At 40.6% G+C, this 26988-nt stretch overlaps 1 protein-coding gene across 1 annotated transcript in view; it reads right to left on the minus strand.

Annotated features, from left to right (window-relative positions):
* Positions 1-26988, minus strand: part of SARDH (sarcosine dehydrogenase) — a 2624838-nt gene that overhangs the window by 2369041 nt on the left and 228809 nt on the right. The window contains exon 13 of the mRNA XM_044058055.1: positions 1251-1380. Coding sequence (XP_043913990.1) covers positions 1251-1380 — 130 coding nt within the window. The remainder of the gene's footprint in view (positions 1-1250; positions 1381-26988) is intronic.

A 26988-nucleotide genomic window follows, 5' to 3' on the forward strand; every position in this document is an offset into this window, starting at 1 on the left:
ATTTATTTTTTTTTTTTTTAAACACCTTTACAGAATTGACATTTGTGATATAGGAAAACTTACTTTTATCTAAAAGTAATCAAACCATATTAAGATGTTCACATTTACAAATATTGTATAACACATATACTACTATACATCGTAATATATAGTAGTATATGTGATGTACAATATTTGTAAATGTGAACATAGGTGCTGCGGTAGCGTTGTCACCTCACATTAAGACACTGTCCGGTTCGATTCTCACCTAGAGCGTCTTCTGCGTGGAGACATACATGAATGGGGGTACCTTCGTTGAAGGTTGTGTGTCAGGGATGGTAACTCGGCACGTAAAAATCAACTACCAATCATTAGTGGACCGGAGTTCCGCTGTGGCGACCCCTAACCGGGAAAAGCCGAAAGACACAACAATTACTATATATCCTAATCAAAGCAACATTACATTAATTGTTCAATTCCTGCCTTGTCTTAAACCTCATTCCTCCTCCAAAACATGTTTTCTGTGTGTATTGTTCCCCCAATCTTCATTTTTCCTGTGCAACTTCCTCTTGCCCTTTTCAAATAATCCCACTTCCTGTTCTTTTTATCTCTGCTACAAGATTCACTACTTCAAGTATAAAACTTGTAAATTTTGATTTCCATTTTCTAATTGTTTTTAGGTGGCCACTGGAATTAAACTTAACAAGGCCTCACACTTCAGGCAACTCAGATCCTATATCCCAGAAAGTCTGCCAGCTGATTGCACTCGGAGAACATATGCTCCCTGGTACTTCCTTCTTCCCATTACACCACCAATATCTGCAAAATACCTGAGGAAAATTCTTCTGAATCTGCTTGTGGTATTAGAGTATCTATGCAAACACTTCCTCGCAAAAATACATTTTACTTTCAAGTAAAAATAAAACAAACTTACTTACAGACGCCAGCAGTATCTTAAGTTGCTAGAGAAGGTTTGTACCATGTTAATGCACTGATTTTTAAAGCAGGTTTTATACTTGCAAAGGTTGTATTTAACCTATTTGTGTTTATTGGTTTGGTCCATTCTACTTACCTGGTAGATTTCTAGTACTTTACATATTTGAAGAATACTTTTTGCATTGTTTTAATCTACTTTAACTGATTTGAATCAACTGATTCTTTTGCAATTTTTTTTTTTACTTTTATTATTTGCAATGGCTAATTCACCTGGACCATAGCTGGACATGCTACTATCCCAGCAAACAAATATAAATAAAAATTAAATAAAATACCTGGTCCGCATACTGTTGATTTGATGCCAGTTTTCTCCAACACAGGAACTCTATTTACAGCTCCATCTATATGCTGCATAAAGATGTCCCAGTTCAGATCAAAGAGGCCAAAGGCAAATGTATTTGAAACCTACAAAAAAAAAAAAAAAAGGATCAATTCAGTTGTTGCCCATGCAGTAACACTAAGCCAAGGGTCATTTTACAGAGAAGACTATCCGGTGTCACCACCGAGAATGGCGGTATTATGAATTCTACTCACTTTTAAAAAGCATAATTAGAGCACAACTTCATTTTTCACATTTTATCAAAGAATGTACACTTCCATACCAATATAAAAATCTGCTCTTCACTGAAACCGGAATTTCCCCTTTTAAACTATAATTAGAACTAAGTGTGTATAGTGTGGGCTCTCCATATGAATTGGCAAACAGCTGGAACCATATAAAGAACAATTACAATTCCGATAAAAAAAAACAGGAAAGGTGACAAAACAGGAATGAGAATGGGTACAGATGAGAATATTCTGGGGTAGGTATTAACGTCTTTACAAAAATTCAATCAGGATCTTACAAGGAAAGCATTTAAGACTGAGCATTAATTTGAGCAAGCCTGAATATCTGTAAGGATGATAAAAATAAGAAATGAACAAAGATTATGAAAAATACAGCTAATTAAAATAAGAAATAATTGTCCTTCAAAACGAATTCTACAACCAAAAGTAAATTATCAGCTGTAATATGAGTGATGCAGAAAGAAGCTTTACCTATACATTGTGGCAAATGTCAACTGTGGCAAGTTTTGGAATAGGCAAAAATGTATTTCATTACCTGAAAGATTGTAATAAATATGCAATGTATGCCAATAACAAAATAATGTGAAGCTATGGTATGGAAAATTCCTTGATTAAAGGGCAATGCCAAACAACAAAGGAGACATTACTGTTCACAGTAGGATTCCAACCAAAAAATTAACTCATTTTGTGGCATAAGGTATGGGTGCATTGTGAAGTAAGCCAAAGTTAAGAGTTAAAATTGGAGATGCCAGACGTTTAAGGAAATCTACTTGGTTCTTATTGCATGTGCACTTAAATGCAGAGACTATGTATCATTTGGATTGCTGATCAGCTGGCAATAAGTGAAAAATCATAGTGTTAGATTAGAGGAATCAGAGTCATACCACAATCCTATGAAAAACAGCCCAGGATAGCAACTCAGTGGTCATACTTCTGCTGAGGTGAGTTTCCACCCAAACAAGTATCAACAATTGGTCTAGTGCTATGGCATATAGAAGAAAAAAAATGCAGTGGATGGCAAAGATCAATGAGGCATCATCACAAAAAAAAATCAAAACTTATAGGAAAAGGCAAAGCAGGAGTAATAAATGGCCTTTGGAAATACAGATTGCTATAGCCCATATAAGAGAGTCCTATTCCCCTGTTGGTCAAAAACAATGCAGCATTATTATAGTATCACCATACTCCCACCCACCCAAGAAAATGATAAATTTCAGTTTACACCTTGTATTCTGGGATCTCTGAACACTTCCCTCACCTGTGCCACTTCAGAAAAATTCTTACAGTTATCAAATTCTATGTGGGAAAAATCCTTGACTGCTAATATTCTCCAACTAAATTCAGTTCTGCTGATAGTGATTTTTCATTTTAAGCTATTTGTTTGCACTACTTTTCTTTTTTTCCTCTCCAACCCCACTTACAGACTAAAGCCAGTTTTGCCTATTGCCATCTATAGTACAGCCAGGGCTTCCTTCAATTAGATATTACACCAACAATAGTATTTTACACAAGAAACGCAGTCTGGCCAACAATGGAAATTTGAAGATTACTGTGGAATATTGACTGTACCATGTAAATTTACAGGTGGATCCCACTTACTGAACTGTAGTTTTCATGGAAATGCAGCTTGCCAAGACTGTACAACTATAAAGCAGGTGTCATGCTACATCTTGTAGAAATAAATGGTCAGCAAACACCAAATATAGGGATGGAAATATAGGATTCAAAACCTCACACAGTGCTAAAATGCATCTCTGGAACTACCTGCAACTACAAAAAAAGGAAAGATCTAAAATGTAACTGACCACAGAGAGAACAGTAGGCCGGTAATGCACATTAAGAAACAAAAGTGCAAAGCACTTATCTTATCAGGGGCTAGGATCTGCCAGTGTGTCCCAGGCTGCTATAAGCCAACCACTGAGCAGTATTTTACCTTCTCCAAGAATGATGCCACAATACGAACAAAAATATGATTAATAATTGGATTAGTTTCTAGTGTCATTCTAAGGGGGTGCAATATTTATGAGCCTGGAAAGAGATGGTAAACAGACCACACTGCTTTGCCAGGGATGGTCTGCACCTCTCCCCTCTAGGCTTTGAATATTAACTAAAACATGGTCTTCATCCCCATAGTGCCTTTTGTAGGCAATGCCAAACAAAAGTACTTCTGACATAAATCAAATCCCAAAACATCTAACAGTATTACTGCTCAGTGCTGGGAGTCGAAACAAAATATACTCCACTCCCTAAAAGCAGTCTTCACCCTACAGAATGCTGACATCTGTGCAGTCACTGAAACATGATTTAAAGTCATGGAGAGCACATAGACTGTGCAAACTTGTAATGCCTTCCACATATTTAGATCAGCTACTATACTTACAGGGACTAAAGTTGGAAGAGTCTCGATTTACATAAAAAATAAATACAACTTAAGGCTGGTCAAACAGGACAATGTACTTGAGCTGCCCCATGTTCAAATCACCATATGCAAATTCCAGTACCCCTTCCTTGCAAGCTATAGGTCCCCCTCTACATCCCAGAAAACCCATATCATGTATTTAAACTTATTGGAAACACTCTCCATCCAACCGAATACCATATTCATGGGCAACTAATTACCCCACTACTAACTAGGCATCATATACACCAAACATACAGGCACAGAGATGCATTCAATTTGTAAACAGGAATTCCCTGGACAAGACTAACAAAACACCAACCAGGGGTGCAACCATACTGGATCTAGTCCTAATATGGGAGTGTGTGTTGCACACCCCCTAGTGTAATGTCTTCCATAGCAAAGTCAGACCACAAAATGGTCTCCTTTGAAGTAAAAAAATAAAACCTGGACCCCCAGCTAACCCTTGTAAGGCAGCTGTACCCACCAGGAAGTACAGAACTAACTAAAAAGAAAGCCACCCTGGTAGAATCACAAAATCAGTAGGCTGTAAAACAGAAGGAAGAAAATTGTAGCAAAAATTAGAAGGTGCAGCACCCAGCAGGATAGAAAACACTCTCAAACTAAAACTCAGAGGCCAAATAAAGTCTACCAAACTAAATACGAGTTAATGTTGGCCCTCCCAGGCCAAGGACAACCACAAGTCATTCTTTAGCTATGTCTACAACCTTAAAGGCAATACACAATTGTGAGCACAGCTCATTGTAAATGAAGTAACCTAAAATGATCCAGCTGATACGTATTAAGACACAACACCCTTGTTTTAGAAGATATACCCTTTGAAATTAGGTTGTGAAAGGGTAATTGTAACACGAGAGGTGTTGTATAAACTTGGATTGGTGTTGGATGTGGGCATTACTATGTAGGCAAGCCAGACTTTTTAAAAAAAGAATAGATGAACATGTATATGCTATACGGACAGCCAACACTAATAATGCCCTACTTAGACAGTACCAAATGCCCACATTTTTCTAAATTCAATTTTGGTATTTTAGAGGTGGTCCCCCAAGCACCCTAGAGGGGGTTGGTGGGAATTGAAATTCTTAGCTGAATTACAATGGCAAATGAGGTTGAACACAGTTAAGGCACCTGGCATATCAATGACCATATCTTTCTATAATTTTAGTGCCCTTTTTTTTAAGCGCTGGTAATAAAATTACTACACCACCACCTCATGTAAATACAGGTAATTTTGTTTTCCTGGTGCATCCCATCTATTATGGCTGTTTTATAATATGGTATATTTTATAAACATTTTATTAATATATTATACATTTCAACATTGTGTTAACATTTTATTTTTGCATCTTAATAGCATATGCTTCTTTTATTAGGTTTTTAGTAATATTTCATAGGTGTGTACTACGCTAATGGCCATGAAGCCTTTACAAGCCTAGCATACAGGATTACCCCGGCATCGTGCCACCTGACCTTAGTTCCCAGTGCCTCTGTTGAGGAGAGCCACAGGAGTGATCCCTGGGGTAAATTTTCAATTTCCCATCCACTCAAGATTTATCTTTAAGAGGGCCAGTGAGGTGCTTTGTGACATGTATGGGAAGTCTATTCCATAGCATGGGCAGTCTCTGGGTTATGAACCTGTCCCTCCAGCACATTTTGTTGATTGTGGTAATGAGGATGAGGTCTCTGGAGCATGTGGTGCAGAGGGATTGGTATTTTTTTAGCTGTAGCATTTCTAACAGAGCTGAATCAGACATGGCTTTCTAAGTCAAGCAGAGACGCCTCTAAGTAGGCGATAGGAGACCGAGAATAGTTGGAGTTTATTTGAGTCTGTCCATACAGGACAAGTATTTAAGGCCTAGGATCCTCCTTGTGAGGTACTTTTGTGGCCTCTCCAGTTGTTGCAGGTATCTAGTGAGGTACATGCCAAATGGACCATTGTATTCAGATTGGCCTAATGAAGGAAGAGTAGAGGGAGACAATGACGTATTTCTTCCTGGATGCAAAACCCTTAGTAATGAGATGTGCCAAATAAAAAGACTTTGACCACAGTGGCAATGTGTTGGTCAAGAGATAAGTTGCTGTCAACCTGTGTTCCCAGATCGTTAATAATGCTTTCTGTGTTAAGTGGTCTACCATCAATGTGGTAATTCATGGGAATTGTTTTTTTCCCAAAGGGGATGACTACATTTTTTGGCATTGAGCTTAAGGCCATGGTTCTGACACCAGTCGTTGGTCTCAGTGAGGCCTTTCTGTAGGATGTCAACATCACTTGGGGAGTTAATAATGGCTCCCAACTTGCAATCGTCTGAGAACTTAGTCAGCCAGAGTCCCTTCGTGTTGGCCTGGACTTCTGAGAAGTAGATGCCAAACAGGCGAGGACCTAGGACCAATCCCTGTGGGACTCCACTCATGACTAGTCACCAGTTTGACTTGGAGTCATCTACTTTCACACTGTGGGTTCTGTGAGCCAGTTTGCAACCCACCTACTTATATAGGGGCTGATGACTAGCTTAATCCATTTTCTAGGATTCCTGAGTGGGGAACAGTATCAAAGGCCTTGGCCAGACCAAGGTAGCCTGTATGAACCACCTTGCCTTCATCCACATCTCTGGTGACTGACTCAAATAAGTCAACCAAGTTTAGCAGGCATGATCTACCCTTCACAAAACCAAACTATGTGGGATCCAGAGTTTGGAGAATCCCCATTTCCTTGTTTATTAGGTCCATGATGATGCGTTCCATAGCTTTGCGTATCAGACTTGTCAGGCTAATGGGGTGATTTTACCGTAACATACTTTTTAAGTGATTTTTTTTACTGTGTGCATTCAAATTTGTGTGTGATTTTTTTTTTTCTAAAAAGCACTGGTCACTTCAAATGTTATGGGTTTAACACCCCTGCTGTCACAGTAATATTTATGGTTTAACAATTTTCCCAAAATTCATTAAGGAGAAACTGGACCCTTCCTAAATACAACACTGTTGGCAATGACCACAACTAACCATTCCCCACTGCAAACAAGCAGGCAAGGTCATTCAAGAAGTATTTTCAAACAAATATCCTTTTTGTAAACAATTTTTGGTCTCTCACCAGCCGTTCTAATAAGTTCTTGGCCCACCCCAAATAGAATAAAATCTAGGTGTATAATCAAATGGATATTATAAAGAATGCAAGTTAAAAGAGAACACCAGAGCTCTCTGAAATTGACCCTGGTTTTCACCTATGCATCACTGTTGGTAATCACAGGATGCCCCCTGTTAAGTGTTACTAGCAATGGTGTGAAGTGACCAAAGCTCCTTTTCTTAGCCACCTCCATACAAATATTATTAAAAAAGTTTAGGTTACCCTCTATTAACATGCCTTTTAATTTATCTAACTTATAGATCAGTGATGGAACATTTTGGGCTTGGCATGTAAAAAATTTGGAAAATGCCTATCTTGACTCTGCTGGTATGCCACCCCCCCCTACACCCCTCCACCAAACAAGACAGAAAATTCTTTACATATTCATTTATTTAAAAAAAAAACAGTCCAATCATGTGTGCTGCTATGTATTACAAAAGGAAAAGGAAAAATCTGTGACTTGCAATAGAGAAAATTAGCACACTGATAATTGGGCTTAAAATAATGCACCAAAAAATTATCCTACTTTTAATACTAATTATGAATTGAACTGAAAAAATTTTGATTTGATTAATATCAATTAATGACTTTTTTGCTGCTGAGTTTTAATAAATAAGTGCAGGGTCGCATTTATTTTTGTTCATTCAGTTTCTTTGGTAACTTGTGTTGGTGAATGCTGTTGTCTCACCCAAAATGTTGTGGTGTGTCACCTTTGATACTCATGTCATAGATTATTGGATAACATTTGGGCTTGTTCTTCACTAAGGACTTCTTTTGAAGTGGAGGCCAACTATTAAAATGCTAACAATGAACTGGAATGGGTGGGCTTTCTAAATAATGTAAACTTGAGGTTTTTCAAGTTTCTTTTCTTCGTAATGTTGTCATCAAGGTAATTCACCTCGTCAACTTGTACTTCCATAATAAGTGATTTTTAGAAAGTAAATACTGGAAAAATTGGTCTGACTTCTAGTTTAAAAGCCCTCATTTTCACTCATTTCCCACCTTTCCAGTAACTAGTTTAGTCCAGATACACATGTGCTGTATCCAGGACAGTCTGTAAGCTTCTGAGCCACCCAAGCCTTTCTATGTCGGAGGGAAGCCTTCTAGCTCATCAGTGGGAGTGGTAAGCACTAGTTAGCCTATCTACCACAAGAGGAGTGGATTCTGGCCCAGAAATTGGCCATTCGGGAAGTTTTTCCATCCCTTTCAACTTTCTGGTTTAAAAGCCAGCTTTTGCATGGGTTTGCACTTGTTTAAGCTCCACTCAGTGACTCCGAGCTGAGATAACTATTACTGGTACCAGCAAGTCTGCTCTTCAGTTTTTCCTTTAGATCTTGCTAGTTCTCTCTCTCTCTCTTGCACTTCAAAACAGCCTAATCACTTTGCACTTCAACATATTTTTGTAGCAATTATTATAGCACTAAGTGCCATCAGCACTAGTCGTTCTTCACGGAAATAGCTCCAATACGTAGTAGTTATGACGACCCCTCCTGGCAAGATTGAAGGGCAGTTTCCAGTGCTTTCTCCTATTAACTTGGTGCACTTGTGCATTCTGAGGCAGTGAAGCAACTGCCTCATGTATACAGACAACCATCTCCTCTGACCTCCCAACATACAAACTTGTGAGAGATGCACTTGTATCACCAAACTGGAAGTTATGCACTCTCTAAACAAGACCAGACTAGCTGGTAAAGAAAAGGTCAACACCTGCACCATACCACATGCAATACACAGCCCTCCATTACACAGCCCTCCAGAACACCCACTATCACAACTCTCATATAAAAGCACAAACCACACATCCACCTTCACAGAGGCTCTGAATAGAAATTTACCCAAACAGCAGAGATCTCCAAGACAGAAATGCACTCTATCACCACAACACAGCACAAACCACAGGACACACACACCTCCACAGTGTGCCCCTCAACCTAAGGCTCTAAAGCTAAACACCTTGCCCAATACACTAATCATGGGTGACTCAATAGTGAGGCACAAAGATGTTTCACTCACTAGGTTGAATAAGGAGAAGGCAACAGTCAGCCTTCTATCAGGTACCAGAATCAGACAACACACACACACACACACACACACACACACACGTCACTCCACAACAAGTACAAGTATGACTCTGTCACTGTCCATGTGGGTGTGAATGATCGGAGATGCACCTCCCAGGACTACATGAAGAAAGACATGCTGGAGCTCTCAGATTATGTTACCCAGGCAGGTATGGCACTAGTCCTGGGCAGTATCCTACCATCACCCAGAATGATATCACAGTAAAAACAAAAAATTATTGATGTCAACAATTGGCTAAGTTTCTGGTGTCATTCTAAGGGGATCCAGTATCTGTCTGCTTGGGATGACATGACTGACAGACCTTCATGCTTTGCCAGAGACAGCCTTCATCTGTCACCCCTGGGTTTGCGGGTACTGGCAAAGGCTCTTGCCACCCCTATAGTGCTTTTTTTAGGCAGTGTTCCTAAGACCAAATTACCAAAATAACAGCTATAAATAAACGCAATCGGAGGGTCATGCTGCTCAAAGCTAGCAGTCTAAATTTCAAAATGCACTCGCTCGAAGCACTCCTCAAAATGGAGAACATCCACATTTATGTTGTAACGGAGACCTGGTTTAAAGCATCAGAAAGCAACCCTGTGCTACCAGGCTGAAACTCATTCCACACCTTTCGACTCAAACATGGACAGAAGCTCCAAAGGCGGTGGTGCCTCCAAATTCACAAAAGATATGCACACCTCCAGACTAGTAGCCCAGCATAATGCATCGGAGATACTTCAGGTACAACTAACAATGGGTAAAGACAGCAATCCAGGTCATAGCCTGGTATAGGTCCCCAACCATGTCTCTCGACTCTCACTGCACTTTCCTAAGCACCCTGGAATCTATCAAGGTCCAACCCAACATTCTCCTAACTGAACTAGCATTGAAAATCTTTGCTATGTGAATATGTTTTGCTTATAGGGAGTTCTTTTCATGCCATGTGCCTCAAAATCAGTTGCGTAAGCCTCCTGTGTTGCATTTTATTGTTCTGACTGAAGTGTTTAGATGGGACACTAAAATAGTAGTACACTGCGACTTCGCATCTCATATTCTGAGCATAGAAAATATTTTTTCCTGGTACTTCTCTTCCACTTCCTGTCCACCTAGCCCCTTTCCTCATTGCAGCATTTATTTTCCTTGCTGCTCAGTGTTCTATAAACCAGGTTGGGGGGGGGGGGGGAAGAGTCCCACTAAACCAGCTTGTAGGGTTGCAAGGCAGAAGCTTTTTCTTACATCCAGGCCCAGCTAAAATTTGCAAAGCGATACGTCAAGTCTCCCAAAAGCATGTGGGAAAATGTGTTATGGTCCGATGAGACCAAGGTTGAACTTTTCGGCCACAATTCTAAAAGGTACTTTTGGTGCAAAAACATCACTTCACATCAACAAAAAATACCATCCCCGCAGTGAAGCATGATGGTGGCAGTATCATGCTTTGGGGTTGCCTTTCTTCAGCTGGAACTGGGCTTTAGTCAAGGCGGATGGAATTATGAACAGTTCTAAATACCAGTTACTTTTGGCCCAAAACTTTCAGGCATCTGCTAAAAAGTTGAAGATGAAGAGGAATTTCTCCTTTCAACAAGACAATGACCCCAAGCATACATCCAAATTCAACAAAAGAATGGCTTCACCAGAAGAAAATTAAAGTTTGGAATGGCCCAGCCAGAATCCAGACATAAATCCAATATAAAATCTGTGGGATGACCTGAACAGGGCTGTGCACAAGAGATGCCCTCACAATCTGACAGACTTGGAGCACTTTTGCAAGGAAGAGTGGGAAAATATTGCCAAGTCAAGATGTGCTAATGCTGATGGACTCCTACCCAAGAAGACTGAATGCTGTAATTAAATCAAATGGTGCTTCAACAAAGTATTAGTTTAAGGGTGTACACATCTATGCAACCAGCTTATTGTACTTTTTTTTATTTTTCCCCAAACAGATTTGTTTTTCAATTGAATTATACTGGTTATAGGTCACATTAAAGGTGAGAAAAGTTTTGAAATTATTTATTGTGGTCTCATTTTTTTATATCACAAAACCCTGGCATTTTAAAAGGAGTGTGTATGCTTTTTATATCCACTGTACTCCATTATCCAGAGTAGATTGCAGTTATCTATCTAGCAGAGTACTTCTCCACTAACCTATAAAAAAAAGTCCAGGTGACAGGGGTTGGTATAATGGTTAAGATATCAATTGATCCTTACCTTTGAAAGAAAACTGCCTAGGCTTAAAATCGCCTACATGGGCAGCTAGCTTAATACTTGCTTATGAATGTTCCGACAAATTTTCACTGGGGATATATGAAGAAAGTCTGCTTAACTGAGGATATTTTAGTCTGCCACAGTATTTGGGGATGTAACTGAACTTCTCAAAAGTTTTTTTTTCTGGCTCTAAGCTTACTAAATACTTAGAGACTCAGAACTTTAACTTTTGCTAATGAATCTAATTATTGGTATGGCAACTTTCTTTCGCCATCATCTCCAAGGCATAGAACAAACTTACTAACCACATTAGGCTTTTAAGTAACCAGCAACAATTCAAATCTACTGTAAATTAAGCATCTGACAACTAAAAAACTATGCAACTGTACCACACCTATTGTCTGAAGTATGCAATCCTCTGTCCACTACTGACACAATACAGGTGCATTAATATAATATTTTTGATTCTTACTGTATATTGAAAACATCTTTCATCTGACACGCTTTTTTAATACATAAATAGTTAATGGTTTGCTTTGAAATACTTTGTAAATATTCCTTGCTGACTGTTTTTCTTTTCAAATGCTTAAACTGTCTTACAATCCTTGTTTTGGAACTTTTCTGCAGGGGCTTCCATTTAAAATCGACATTTCAGTTCCCACACGGACTTTCCCAGCAAATAAAAAAAAAAAGAAATCTTCTTCTTCTTTCGGCTTTTCCCGGTTAGGGGTCGCCACAGTGGATCATCTGTCCGCAAATGATTGGCAGTGGAGTTTTACAGTGCCGAATTGCCAGCCCAGTGCCCAACCTTCCACAGAAGGCATACACATGCACACACACACCCCTAGGGCCAATTTAGAGAGTGTCCAATCCACCTACTGCAGGTCTTTGGGATGTGGGAGGAAACCAGAGCACCCGGAGGAAACCCACGCGACCACAGGGAGGACATGCAGACTCGCACAGAAGGCACCCCAGTTGAGAATCGAACCAGAGAACCTTCTTGCTGCGAGGCAACAATGCTAACCGCTGCACCACCATGGCCGCCCAAATAAAAAAAAATAAAATAAAGTATAAAATTATGAAACCCATCACCCAGTATGGACTTCAGTTTTACCTCTCACATCACTTGTGACAGCTTAGGAAGTTTATGAAGCCTACAACACTGTACTAGTGAAATCTACATTTATGACAATGACATGCTTATAATGTCCCAAGTAGCAGTAAATATTTGTTTCACAACTATGTTAACCAAGAACTAAAAAAAAAAAAAAAAAAAACATGCTGACAAGATAAAGTGCACCAGGATTATCCAAGAATTTCTTTTTTTTTTTAATTAAGCACTTTTGCCCGTATACAAACTTAATCAGACCTCATCAGAATCGGTTAAAATGCCACTAGGTGCTCTATTTAAATCTTTTCAAATGATCACATACCAGCGGGCCCCTTTCTTAAAGATAAATACAAACTTTAAAAACATTACGTAACAGAAAATATATGCTTGCAATTTGTTTCGAGCAACAAAAACAGACATTCAAAACAGGTACCCATCCAAACACTAAACAGGACCAACCCTGCTTAGCTTTTGAAATCGAACTAGACGAAGCACCTTGTTTATACATTATAGCTTGATTATCTGCAGCCTGAAAATACTGGCAATAAAGACTACAATGCCAAGACAGTGAACTGCATTCAATAACAGCAGCCACCTTACTTCCTTATTTTTTAATGTGTTCTCCCAATCCCTCCCCTAGTAGAAATGGCAACTTTATCATCATAAGAGAAATTGTTTAAAGCTGCACACAATGTTGACCATACATCCTTTGGCTCAGCTGCATTTCTGTTTTGCCCATGTAGAACACATCACAAGAAAGGCAACTTGTTAAGTAAACTATTAGTTGACTTTTACAATTACAAAGCTGGGGGCAGCATATAGTCCCATAGGTGGCGGACTACAATTACATATGGGCCTTCATGGATATATTTGCCATATATACATGCACCACACTGATATTTTATTGCCCCTATTAGAATCTACTTGTGTCTGGTTTTTCCTTCTTCCCCACAAAAATCCTCTTCAAATTCACGAGTCCCTCATAGACAAATCTAGGACTTGATTCTACAGTTTCAGTGTTGGCTTCCCTTGTCACTGCATTTTCCAATGTTTTCTAATAATCTCCATTACAATATAATTCACCCCACTATGCATATATGGGGTAACCACAGTGTTACAAAAATTTTTATTTGACTAACTTCAATCTTACTTAAGGGGCAAATATTTAGTCCTATGTTCCATTACTTCTATGGATATCTGCTTTAGGAGTTTGTATTGATAATCCTAAGCAATAAACATTTGTTTAATTTTGGTTATCCCTTCAAAAGAACAATTGGTCTTTGCTCACTAGCCTTGATAACCCAAATAATTTGTCCTTTTATTAGGTTCTTCTTCTGTCATGTGGAGTGGGTACAAAAAATATAGAAAGGCATTAGAATAAGTTGGTTTTCTACAATTCAAGGAACATAATCTCTTGTTTTCCACATCCTTACACAACATTACATTTAAATAATTAATTTTAGTCTTGGATATTTCATATACAAATTTTAAAAAGATGTGGTAGATTCTAAGCATGTATAAAATTCTGCCAAAATGATTTTGTCTGCTGACCACTTTTAAAAAAATGTCATCCAAATGTCATCCAAAAAGCTTAAGTGCAAGACTGCAGTATTTTAAGGTGACCAATACACAATCCTTTCACATTTCCATAGTACTACATTGGCATACACTGGGGCTGAAGCAGCCCCCATAATCATATCTTGTATCTGATAAAATTCCCCCTCAAAAAAGTAGCTGTAATCCAATATACACTTCATAAATTGTCTAAAATAAGTTGATTAAATATGGCAATGAACATTTAAAGCAAAAAATGATAAAGATATGACAAAAGCCAACGCATTTAATAAAGTATGGCATGCAAACTTCTAGCACCTCAGCTTACAGCCTTCAAGTGATGCATAAAACAGTAAATACTCAATATACACCAACTATAACTCAATCAATTAAATACTTCCAACTAACTTCATCATTTAACAGTTTTATTACCAAAAGTACCATACTTCAAAATGCACTTTCCTTTATACAAATGTTTTTGATTCATTAAATGCTGCTCAGCTTCCTTAACTTCAATTTGTAATAAAATAGTAGCCAGCAAAACATTAGCAGTCTTATGATGTTAATTTATCTCTGTGTACGTCTCAAAGATGTTCCTTAACTCTATTGCTAAATTTTCATTTAGTTTCACCAATATAAAATAACCCACATGGACAAGACAAAGCATAAACAACCTGCTTTGTACAACACAAAACTGTATTAATAGGAGTAAAGTCATTAATCCAAGGAAAAATAATTTACATTATTACAAACAGAAACAAGTTGAAGTACCTCTATAACAAATAGGTATAGTATGATAAAAGTGATTAAATACCAATGTATCAAATACATTTCTGCCCCTGGAATAAGAAATAATAGGCACTGAATAAACTAAACAGAAATACGACTTGAATGGCTGGGGAGGGAGGGGAATGTGTCATATATGGCCATCTTGTTGGTGTGCCAGTAGAAGGAACATCCTTTTTTTCTTGGGGGGGGGGGGGTGTGAAGGTGAGTAGCTCTAACTATAACAAGCCAATCATGTATGACTTATTACAGTGAAGTGCTTTTTTTTTTGTTTTTCTTTTCTTCAAGAGCTGTGGGGTTGGAGTGCACAGTGCTTACTGAACTAGCTACACTTCTGGTAAATGTCATAATCAATATCTCAAAACGGAACTCAATAGCAGTTCTAGTGCAATCTGGATAGCAATGAAAAGTAAAACAGGTTTTCCCAACCACAAAGAAATCCACTTCACTGATCAGCAAGCATTTTTATCCAGATCTATTTCATTTACTTGGATTGCATAAATATCAACTTTCAAAAACTCAAAACCAGAAGTACCAAAATGAACAGCCATAAAACTTGCATTCTAATAATTCCAAGCAAAAAACATAAAAAAACTATTGCAAATGACTCTATACAACACTACACCCACCTCTCACCTAAAACACTATATCCAAATATCCATACCCAAGATAACATGTTTCTTATGTTTTTTCATGGGGGGCTGTGCTCCCCTGCACCCCCATACTCCCTATAAATTAAGTATACCAACTCCAAGATCACACTACAGTGGAGAAGATGCATTTCCCTATCCCCACTGTACTACAATCTTCAAAACTTGCACATATGCACTTACGCCCCATGCAAAACACCTAAATACATCCAACATACACACTTCCCCTCCTAGTAACTTGTCCTGCCAGTTTAATTACCACTACTAACATTCCTTTAAACCTTGTACATCTATTCAAGAAACTAAAAAAATCCCTTACCCGTTTCTCACAAACTAAGACACAAAGCTCTCACAAACCATACTAAAGCATTTAACGTTACCATCACCATGTTTGCTCCTTACAAAACTTCTTAAAGCAATACTATATGTAAACTCTACAGTATTACTATATCAACATATTCCACATTAAGAAACTTGACATTTTAAATGTTCAATCTTTTGAAACTTAGAAATTCTGATCTCAAAGTTCTACACTTCGATATTTTGGTAATTCGACTAAATGAAGGGAATCCCTTTATCCATAGGTTTTTAAAATGTCAAAGTTTATAATAACTACTGATGTTCCTAAATAGACTACTGCTTTGGTTTCTCTAAAGAAAACTTCAGTTCTTCAAATGAGATTTACTACTTTCACAAAGTGAAAGTACAGAAAAAACAGACATTACAGAGTATCAGATAAACACAAAATGAGATGAATTAAGCTTTTCTTATGCAACACGTTTTGAACTATTTTTCATGCGTCATGATGATTTATTTCTTTTTTCATGCATCCATATATCAAACAAAACACTTACTGTTATGCTTCTTGTTGCTCCTAACTTTTTTTTTTCTTTTTACAAACTGCATTTCTCCTTTTGTTAAATACATTTTAGTGTGCTGATAACATCCCTGCATGGGATCTGTTGCAGTTTTCCTTAAGTTAGCTTCTCTTTCCATATACTTTTCAATATTTGCATATCATTAACTATTACCGCTTCACTCCAGCCAGCTTTCATTGATCCTCTCCTTCTGTGTCCAGGATTTCTTGTTCCTTTCTAGCGACCAGAATGAGCATGTGCATTGATTCTCATTCCCATTTAAAGTTCCAATAGAGCGGGTTCAGTGCACTTCAATAAGACCACCAAGAGCGAAGGCCTTGATAGTGTTTTTATAAAGATAGTGCCCAGGAAGGAGGTGCTTCTTGGGTGGTGATAATCCTAAGAGAACTAGGTAAAACCACTGCTCTTTCAAAGCTGCTCTAATGATGAAGACAACTGAAGAGCAATGTTCTAACTCCAAAATACTCTGGCTAAATAAAGAAGTCATGTTCTTACCATAACGTTCCATCTGAGTAGTAGACTTCATTCTTCTGCACATATGGTATACGGATCCGATTTGGATCCGAGCCAGCAAAACCTTTCAAGCATCAGCTCCGAGCTCCAAGCCCCTCCCTTACCTATATTACATCACTTCCTCCTGTCTATCCCCAGAAAGAGTTTGCTGACACAAGTGGCAACATAATCACAATCCTAAACAGGAAAAATCTGAAAGTGAGGGGGAAGGAGGCAGGGAAGGTGCAGAAGAATGAAGTCTACTACTCAGATGGAACGTTATGGTAAGAACATAACTTCTTTATCTGAAGTAGTTGACTTCATTCATTCTGCACATATGGGACAGAGTCCCCAGCTACTATAATTCCTGGGAGGCCCTTATGGAAGGATATTCCTGAGCACCGCAGAGCCAAAGGATGCTCTCCCTCTAGAAATAAGATCCAATTTATAATGAGAAATGAATGTGTGCGAATTGGCCCAAGTCACTGCCGCACAGATATCATCTAATGGAACACATGACCCGGAAGATGCAGAAGTGGCCATTGCTCTAGTGGAATGAGCCTTCAATACACCAGGAGGAGATAAACCTTTGTCCTTATAAACCTGTGCAATACAGAGAGTGATCCACCTTGCTAAGGACACTTTCAAAACTGCTTTGCCCAAAAATAGTTTTGAAAAAGAGACAAACAATTGATCCAACTTCCGGAAGGGTTTAGTTATGGAGATAAAAATTAAGCTGTATATGGACATCTAATAAATGAAGCTTACGTTCACCTCTATTTTGGAAATTTGGGAAGAAGACTGGCAAATTTATAGACTGATTAATATTGGCTGCTGAGGACACCTTGGGAAGAAAGGAAGGGTTTCTACACAGCAAAACCCTATCCTTGTGGAAAACCAAATAGGGGGGCAAGGAGAAGGTGGCCTGCAACTCTGAAACTCTTTTGGCTGACATGATGGCGACCAAGAAGGCCGTCTTCCACGACAAAAACTTAATCGGAACTGAACCGGCTGGCTCGAAGGGGGGAGAGGTCAAAGCCTGAAGGACTAAAGTCAGATCCCAGGGGGGGCACCGTTTCTTTAACTGGTGGTCGCAATAAAAAAGTGCCCTTCAGAAAAGCTTTACATAATTTGGCAGAAGCCAGAGCAACCTTATTTTCACCCACATGAAAATTGGAGATGGCAGCCAGCTGAACCTTGATGGTAGAAGCACTTGCACCTGATCGAAAAAGATCAGACAGAAAATCCAGTATGACGGGAACAGGGTCTGTAAACGGGTTCAGATTGTGCTGAGAGACCCAAACGAAAAAACGTCGCCACTTGCTATTGTGGAGTTTCCTAGTGGAGGCTTTAAGAGAAGCTGCCAGAATATTCTTAACAGGGGACGAAAGTCCGGGAGTCCTGATGATCATGGGAACTGGAGCAGCCATGCCGTCAGCTTGAGACTGTCCAGGTTGGGCATGGGCAAGCCCGACGGGTGAGAAATCAGATCCGGGCTTGGATCGAGAGTCCATGGAGGAGCCAACAGGTGAAACCACAGGAAGGGAAACCACACTTGACAAGGCCAGAAGGTAGCTATGAGAATGACTTTGCACTGCAGCCGGCAAGCTCTCTGAAGAAACTTGGGAATAAGAGGTAACGGGGGATAAGCATACAGTAGCCCAGGAGGCCAAGCATGAACTAGAGCATCCCTGGGAACATCCCCAGAGGGGGGAACAGAGCGAAGAAGTTGCTGCACTTCGTGTTGGAAGGAGATGCGAAGAGATCGCAGCAAGGTTGACCCCAAACATGGAAGATCTTCTCCACCACTGACAGTTTCAGAGACCACTCATAAGGCAGAAGGATTGCCCTGCTGAGACTGTCTGCTAGCATGTTTGAGCATCCCAGGATGTGCATTGCTATGAGAAACTGGCTGGTGGATATGGCCCAATCCCAAACCCTCATGGCCTCGTGACAAAGGGGGTAGGATCACGTCCCTCCCTGTTTGTTTATATACCAGACTACAGACATGTTGTCTGACTGAATGGCTACTGTCCCTGGAGGTAGGACAGGGTGAAAGGCTCTCAATGTGAAAAGCAACGCCCTCTTCTCTAGGACACTGATGTGTAGCTTGTTCTCTGGAGGGGACCACGTGCCCTGGACCTTCCTTCCCAGGAAATGCCCCCCCCACCCAAGCTGGGAAATGACCGTGGTCACCGTGGCTTGAGCCAGAGGGACTAGAAAGCTGTGCCCTGCGAAAATTTCCACCGATTGAAGCCACCACTGGAGTGACGTTCTGCATGTCCAATTTATATGGAAATTCATCAGAAGGTCTAGCCAGGACCATTGAACTGCTAGATTCCACTGAAGGACTCTCATGTGAAGACGTGCAAGAGGGAGGATCGAGATTGCAGCTGCCATCGAACCCAGGGCCCTGAGAACATAGACTGCTGTGACTACCAAGCAATCCAAGATAGCCGATACATGGAGTCTGAGAGTTTCTATCCTTTCCAGGGTGAGAAAAATCTTGGACTGAATCGAATCCAACAGTGCCCCAATGAAGTCTATGATCTGAACTAGAGCCAGGTGGGACTTGATATTGATCATGATGCCTAACTTGTGAGCCAGACCAAGGAAGTAGTGTAGGGCCTGACAAGAGACGTTTGGTGGATGCAGCAAAGAGCCAGCCATCTAGGTAGGGGAATACCTGAATGCCCTGAAGTCTCAGGTGAGCCGCTACGACTGCCATAACCTTGGTGAACACCCTAGGGGCTGTGGTGAGACTGAAGGGTAGGGCTCTGAATTGAAAGTGACTGGCCACTAGACGGAAGTGTAGAAACCTCCTGGAGCTCCTGTGGACCTTGATCTGATAGTAAGCGTCCTGGAGGTCTAACGAGCACATCCAGTTGCATTCTCTCAGAAACGGTAGAATGGACTGTAGAGTGACCATCCAGAATTTTTGTTTCTCTACTGACAGGCTAAGGATAGAATGGTCCAGAATGGGCCTGAGGTCCCCCGTCTTCTTTGGCACTAAAAAGAACCTGGAGTAGATGCCTGATCCGGATTGATCTGGGGGGACAAGCTCGATGGCTTGTTTCTGCAGCAGCTTCAAAACCTCTAAGGCTGCAGCCTCCCTGTGAGCAGGTGGAACATCTGAAAGGTCTGTTGGGGTTATGGGACATGAAATGAAGGGGATAGAATATCCTTTGGATTTGATGCTTAACACCCAGCGGTCTGCAGTAATGGACTCCCATGCCACTGGATGTAAGGAAAATCTTCCCTTGACTGCCTCCAGAGTAGAGCAGCCTGGCAACCCCTCAGGGATGCTGTGCAGGTCTGTCAGAAAAAGGTTCCCTAGACCCAAAGTTTCTAGGACCCCCTCTGCCTCTGGGATGCTGTCAGTCTTGTCCCTCTCTGCCTCTGGGGGATGAGTATTCCTGAGTGTCACGAAAGGACTGATTTCCAGAACCACATCTTTTGCCCCTTTTAGTTCCTGGATTAGGACCTCTGGGGGTTAGAGAAGTGGATTCCGATGGCTGACTGTCTTTCCATCCTTCTCACTCTAGGTTAGTGTGTCACGTACATTCTTCCCAAACAGGGATGATCCATCAAAAGGGGTGTTGATGAAAGACTCCTTAAAGGGGTCCGCAAATTGACAGCCTGATCCAGGCATGACACCTCAAGGCAATGCCTTTACCAGCAGCTCTAGTGGCTCCCTCTGTAGCATGAGAGAGGAGATGCATAGAGGTATTTGTCACTGATTTCAGCATAGTCATCTTTGCAGTGAAAGACTGCTTGTCCTGTTGTGACAGAGACTCCGGGGTTGACTCAGTTCTGATATAAAGTCTCGCTGTAGTCAGATGACATGTGCCAAGTAATTCAGCGCATGAATAGAAAATGTCACTGATGAGTGCATGCACTTCCCGAAATGATCCATCAACCTAGACTCTTTGGTGGATGAACAGAGGAACTCTCCTGTGCCATTTCCTTCTTTGTGGCAGCTGCAACCACCAAAGCATCTACCAGGGATCCTTTGGACCATGCCTGCCTGACGGCAGAGAAAGAATTTTGTCTGGCCTTTTGGGTATAAGCTCTATGGTGTCAGGATCCTTCCATGCCCTAGTGGTGAAGCGGTCCACCAAAGGATCGGCTGGAGGGGAAACCTAGGACGTAGATGGGCCTGCGCCAAAGGCCTCCAGGAATACGGACTCATCCAAGAGGGTTTGGGGCTGACCAACCTCCTCTTTGGTGGAGGATCTCCATAATGTCTCCGAATGAGACATCCTCTGAAGGTGATATGGGGGAACCCTCTCCTTCCTCCAAGTCCATATCAGTGGTAATGGACTAAGGGGAGTTTAAGTGCCTCCTCTTACACTTGCACTTACGAGGTTCCTCTCCAGTGGGACTCTCTGGAGAGGATTCATAAGCCTCCGGGGGTTCCCTGAGGGGAACAACCTGGGGTTGCTTTGGCACGGGCTGTCCCCGAGACAGGGTAATGGGAGCAGAATCCAAACTCAGAGGAGTCTGGGTAGGATCAGAGTAGGTGAGCTGTGATCTCAAGCCCTGGGAGAAAACCCCTTTCCACTGCCCAGAACGCTGATGGAGAGCACACCTCCATAGAACATAAGGAAGAGGCTCTCCCCAGCACCAAAGCAGGGACCGGAGCTGACAGAGGGGTAGTCCGGGCATGAAGGATGGGATCTGAATGAGCGAGATCTCGACCCTCAGGTCTGACTCCCCGGCCACGGCTCCAAGAGTCTCCTAGATCAGACATCAGATCCGAGGAACTCAAGGCGACGGCCGGCATCGAGGAGACGAGAACCATCGGCGCCGACCCCACAGCTCCCAAAGGTCTCAGACCCGAGAGCCCCGGAGTGCCAGGTCAGATCGGGGAAGGAGCAATAGGGTGGAATATAGTTGAAGAAGGAGGAGGACCATCTCCAATGGGAGAGGGCCCTGGCAAGACCCCCATCTGAATCTGTTTCTGGATGAACCTCCTCATCAGCCTGTCCATATCCAGGTCGGAGACACTCTGAGTCGACCTGGAGGAAGCGACCGACACGGGTCTGGGCCGGATCTGAGGGGAGTGTCTCTGCTCCGATGGCTCCGACGAGAAAAGAGGAGAGCAGAGATGAGGAGAATGAGACCTGGGTGCCTTTGAAGAGGGGCTGGAGAAAGACTCCCTGTCTGGTTATCTTTTTCTGGGCCTGTCCCTCTCCTTGTGGCACCTCTCCTTGTCCCTCCTGTCCCAACCTCTCTGGGATGACTCCAATGAAGCAGACCTGATGGGAGGCTGAGTCCCTGCCTGCACAGTGTCACTGGCTGGGGAAGAAACCGAGGCAGACTCTAGGGCAGAAGCACGTAGCAGACCCTTAGCCACAAGCTTAGCCCAGCAATCCTTCAAAGCCCTAGGGTTAAAGCCTGAACAAATGTGCAAGATGCAGACAGATGGGCGACCCCTAAACACAGAACACACAGAGTGTGGCCATCGGCTGGTGAGAGCTTGTGACCATACACTGTGCACTTCTTAAACAGAACCTTAGGCTGTTCACCCATAGTAAAAACAGTAAAAGCCCTAACGGCCAACTCACACACGCACTCTAACAGGGATTGGGCCTAGTCGGGAAACCAGAAACACAAACACAAAACACTTACAACTAACTTTCTACTTTTTTTTTTTTTAACTAACACAATGATTGAACACGAAGGGAGGAAAAAAGGGAAAGGTATTCACACTCAACCAGCACAAAAAGACCAAAAAACCTTACCACCTTGCTTAGAGCTCAGAGACCACGATGCTGACTCAGAGCGGCAAACGAGATCTGGGGATAGATAGGAGGAAGTGGTGTAATATAAGTAAGGGAGGGGCTTGGAGCTTGGAGCTGATGCTTGAAAAGTTTTGCCAGCTCGGATCTGAATCAGATCCGTATACCATATGTGCAGAATGAATGAAGTCAACTACTTCAGATAATTAGTTAACAAAAGGGATGACACTTGTTAGAGGCCCCCCCCCCCCCAAAAAAAAGGTGCGTCTATATGCCTTACAAAATCAAGGGGCATGTCAATTTACAAAGCTTTAAAATTATACTTAACTGCCAAGTCCAACCCTCCATGCATATACCCATATGCTAACTTGGTAAAACACAAGGCAAAGGGAAATGCTATGCAGCTGAGACAATACTGAAGTCACCACCTGATTTTTCTTATGTGGATACCATGTGACTGTTGCTGTTGAAAAATAGCAAGTTCAAGCAATCTGCTGTGGGAAGGCCTCACTTGACATTTCGCATCAGCACTGAGAACCATATTGCTTTCTGTAGAAAAGGTGGTGGTACCACAATATTATCAATGACTCAAACTGCATGTCAGGGTTTTCTAAAACTGTACCTGAATATTTGCACTCTGCTCCATCACCAAGCTGGGTTAAGAAATAAAAATTAGGAGCTTTCAATATAATCATGTTTGCTGATAGAAAGAAATGACAGACATGAAGGGAATCAGAATATATTACAATTTCACAAATATATAGTTGCAATGATAGAGATCACCTCTTGGAAATCAATGCAAACTGAACTTCCTAGCTTTGAGAGCAATGCAAACTGTCCATGAAAACTGGGAAATTTGGCATACTGCTGTGTCTGCATAGAAAGGCTGGGCAGAATCCAAAGAACTGTGGAAAGTGAAATTAGGGGCAACCTCAATGGACCATTCCTACCATTACACTTATTAGGTATAAATGGTCCAAGGACTGCAAATATGTTGTTCCAAGAGGCTCCTGGGTGGTTATCAGTCTCTTTTACTGCCTTCTGATCACTGACTAAGCACCTCAGACCTTCTCATCATCTTCTCTTGTGTAGCACAAAGTGACCCAGCTGTTATGCATGGACAAGTCTATGCTGCTCATTACTTATGGTAGTGATGTTACATATGGTCATCAATGACAGCTAGCCAGGACTATGGAGCATTTGCAGTTTCTTTCCAAAGTTTTTCCACATAGTCGCTCACTAGCTTGGAAAGATGCAGGGTGGAGACAAGTACATCTCCGCAAACATATCATTCCAAGTGTCTATTTATAAGTCCTCAAAAATTCAGGCTGCTTGCTAAGCAATGAAAACTGGCCACATAGCTGACCTGTCTGTGGCATTAGGGTCAACCACATTTGGTCCAGCAGGAGAAACTAACAGACTAATCTGGTATCAAGTGGCAAACAGGAGCTTCAAGAACATCTTGTAGACAACAGTACAGAGGCAGCCTAGCTAACCTTAAAAAAAATCATTGCATGTTTTTTTCATGCATCATGTTTCAGTAGTTAAAATAATTGTTAATGCTTGCACTTAATGACAGAATAGTAAACATTGTAAAATTTGGGACATAAAATAAAAAACAAACTCATACAAAATTATCCAGTCATTGTTACTCCTACAGCAATATTGTATCAGAGCATGAGATACCTAAAAAGCTAATAATGCAATAGCTGTGCTCATAAAACTGTCAAGTATCACGTGTAGCATAAAGGCTGCATGTTCATTTGCAATATGGATACTGCAGACCTATTATATAAATGGCCCGATAGGTTAAAAAAAAAGAACTGCTAGGTGATATCGGTAACTGGCTTATAATTTAATTTTCAACCAGCTTGTATCTTTAACTGTACTGTGAGCATCACAGAATGTCATGTGACAACTCCTACTCCTTTTGCTAGCTTCTCAACCAGATACTAATAAATCTAAGTTCATCTGACACAGCCCAGACTCTGCAGAGGTTAATTAAATCAAATGCTGGGTAATGGGGGAGGGGCACATCTGGATGCCACAGCACATATCCTGTTTTACTAGGCCAGCATTTAAGAAATAGAAGGCGAAGTGAGAGAGGGGAAAAAACATAAGAAATGCACATTAATGAAAGGTCTTATTGCATGTTTGAGAGACAAAATAAAACTGCACATATTTATGCCGCCTGTGACCCGACTGTTTTTACAGGAAAAGGTCAGTTAAACAGCTGTCATGGTCTGTTAGATCGTCAAGTCTATAGAGGACTGCCAAGTAAAATTCATTTCCCTAGTTCATTCCTTCAATAACTGGTTAAGGGTTGGTGCTAATTTTATGTGGAATGTTGTACTTAATACTAGCAAAACCTTTCTTCAAAGCATGTTTTTTTTTCCCTTTTCCATTCCAGATCTTGTGATTCTGTTCAATGAGATCTTTAAGACAGGATTTGAAATAGAGCATTTACTTCTAACCATCACACTGTTGTAAATCAATGATCCAGTCCATAGGGACAGCTTTGTAAAACCACTGACACTGCACACTGTAGGTCCAAGGACACAGGCGTTATCTACTGCATTTGTCTTTCACAGAAGCGTATTTGGAAGAAATAAGCCATTTTCAAGAACCCATCAGAAACCCAGTGTGATATTTCATGTTTTCTCTTGCCAGATGCACAACGTTAAAACACACACCACAGCAGTTTCTTAACAGAACTATAAAAGAAAAATAAATTGCAACTGCTAGGCCAGGAATTCTGAATTAACTGAGCTATACATTGAACAGAGAAAATATAAATTTCACACAAGCCAGACATGTTATCCATTTGTAATGAACATATTATGTAACATGCCATAATATGGCCCTGATTTTAACTCACTCAACCCTAGAATGCCTTTTTGTATAGCTCCCATTCACACCATATCTCCTTACAGCATCCACAACTTTCTTGGGTCTGGCTTCTTTAAGTGACTTACAGCCAATAACAGGCAGTGCTAGAAAGGGCAAGTAGTTAACAAAATGACAAAATCTGTTAGTCTAGGATGGCCTGCAGTGAAGAAATTAATATTTGCCAACTATTATTCATATTTATTTTGTAACGGACAGCTGTATTTTACTGAGGAGTATGTTCTGAAATACCAATATATGAAGCAGGACAATTTTCTGGAAATGCTGGCTTGTATCACACTATACTGGAAATACTGCTAGTTTAATTATTATGAAAATAAGTAATATTTCCATATGTGCTTAATACTTCAAACAAACAAGCAACTTACAAACTGTTGCATGGTATTAGGTAAAACCGAAGATGGTGAAGATAACTAACATTTGCACTGCAAGTTACTCATCTTGCGAGATATCCAGTATTACTCGTACTGCTAATCAAACATTTTTTCATACATTTGTAAACATCTTAATAAGCATACACTTACAGGAATTTTTTGTCGTCATGTGAAAGCTAATGTCCGGTTAACAAAACATGTTCTTAAAATACATGTCTAGGTTGTAAAGTTTAAGATATGAAAATTTATGTGCATTATATGTTAAACTATTCATGGAAAAAACAATGAATGCACTATTATCACTATAAAGAATGCATCTTACTAATAACTCTCCTATTTGTATAGTTTTAATAGCTTTTATTGCTCATAAAATATTTACTTTTGTTCATTTTATGCTTTTTAAGTTTATTTTTCAGGGAATACCCTGGAATACAAGACGTGTGTAGGCTGCTAGTGGTGTAACAATCCACACCACATGCATATTAAGAAGAGGATTAGAGAGTCCGACAAGCCCAGCAGCTTCTGAAAAACCTAGCATACTCAATGGACATTATAGGTTTGTCCTGAACACATTTTAGCTGACCCTCCCCCTCTTAGTAACATAAATGACTTTCTTTTTCAAAAATAATTGACAGTGGAAGCGATGCTACAGTCGCACTAAGTTTCTGCATGCAAGCAAGTAAATGCTACTCAAACTCTCCAAGCATTACAACTCAAACATGTTACAAGACACGTAAACCAGACTTGTACTTCAGATTTTCAACTAAAAGGTCTGTAAATAGCCCTGTCAAAAAGGCTTTTTTTTCTGGCTGGACGAAAGCTCAGTCAGCAATGATGCATACACTTAAATGAGGAGAAACAATTGGGCAGGCGTGCACACTTGTACACGAAAAGGGCAGGAACACTGATGAGTGAATACAAAATACCTGCTTAACTCCTGAATGGATATAAAAGTGTGCGAGTGAGAGACAGAATATTAAAACTTTTCTGATCTTAATGCTATGCAAGACTATGGATTATGGGCCTTATCAGATATTATATCCTCCATACAGGCTGCTTGGCCCCTAGCAGTGGATAATTTGATGCACTGTTGTGTTTTGTGTATCATCATCAATGACCGTCTCTTCTGAAGTGATGGTTCAAATGC

The sequence above is a fragment of the Protopterus annectens genome, chromosome 16.part0 (assembly GCF_019279795.1).
Source record: "Protopterus annectens isolate FY-2018-M chromosome 16.part0, PAN1.0, whole genome shotgun sequence".
NCBI lineage: Eukaryota > Metazoa > Chordata > Ceratodontiformes > Protopteridae > Protopterus > Protopterus annectens.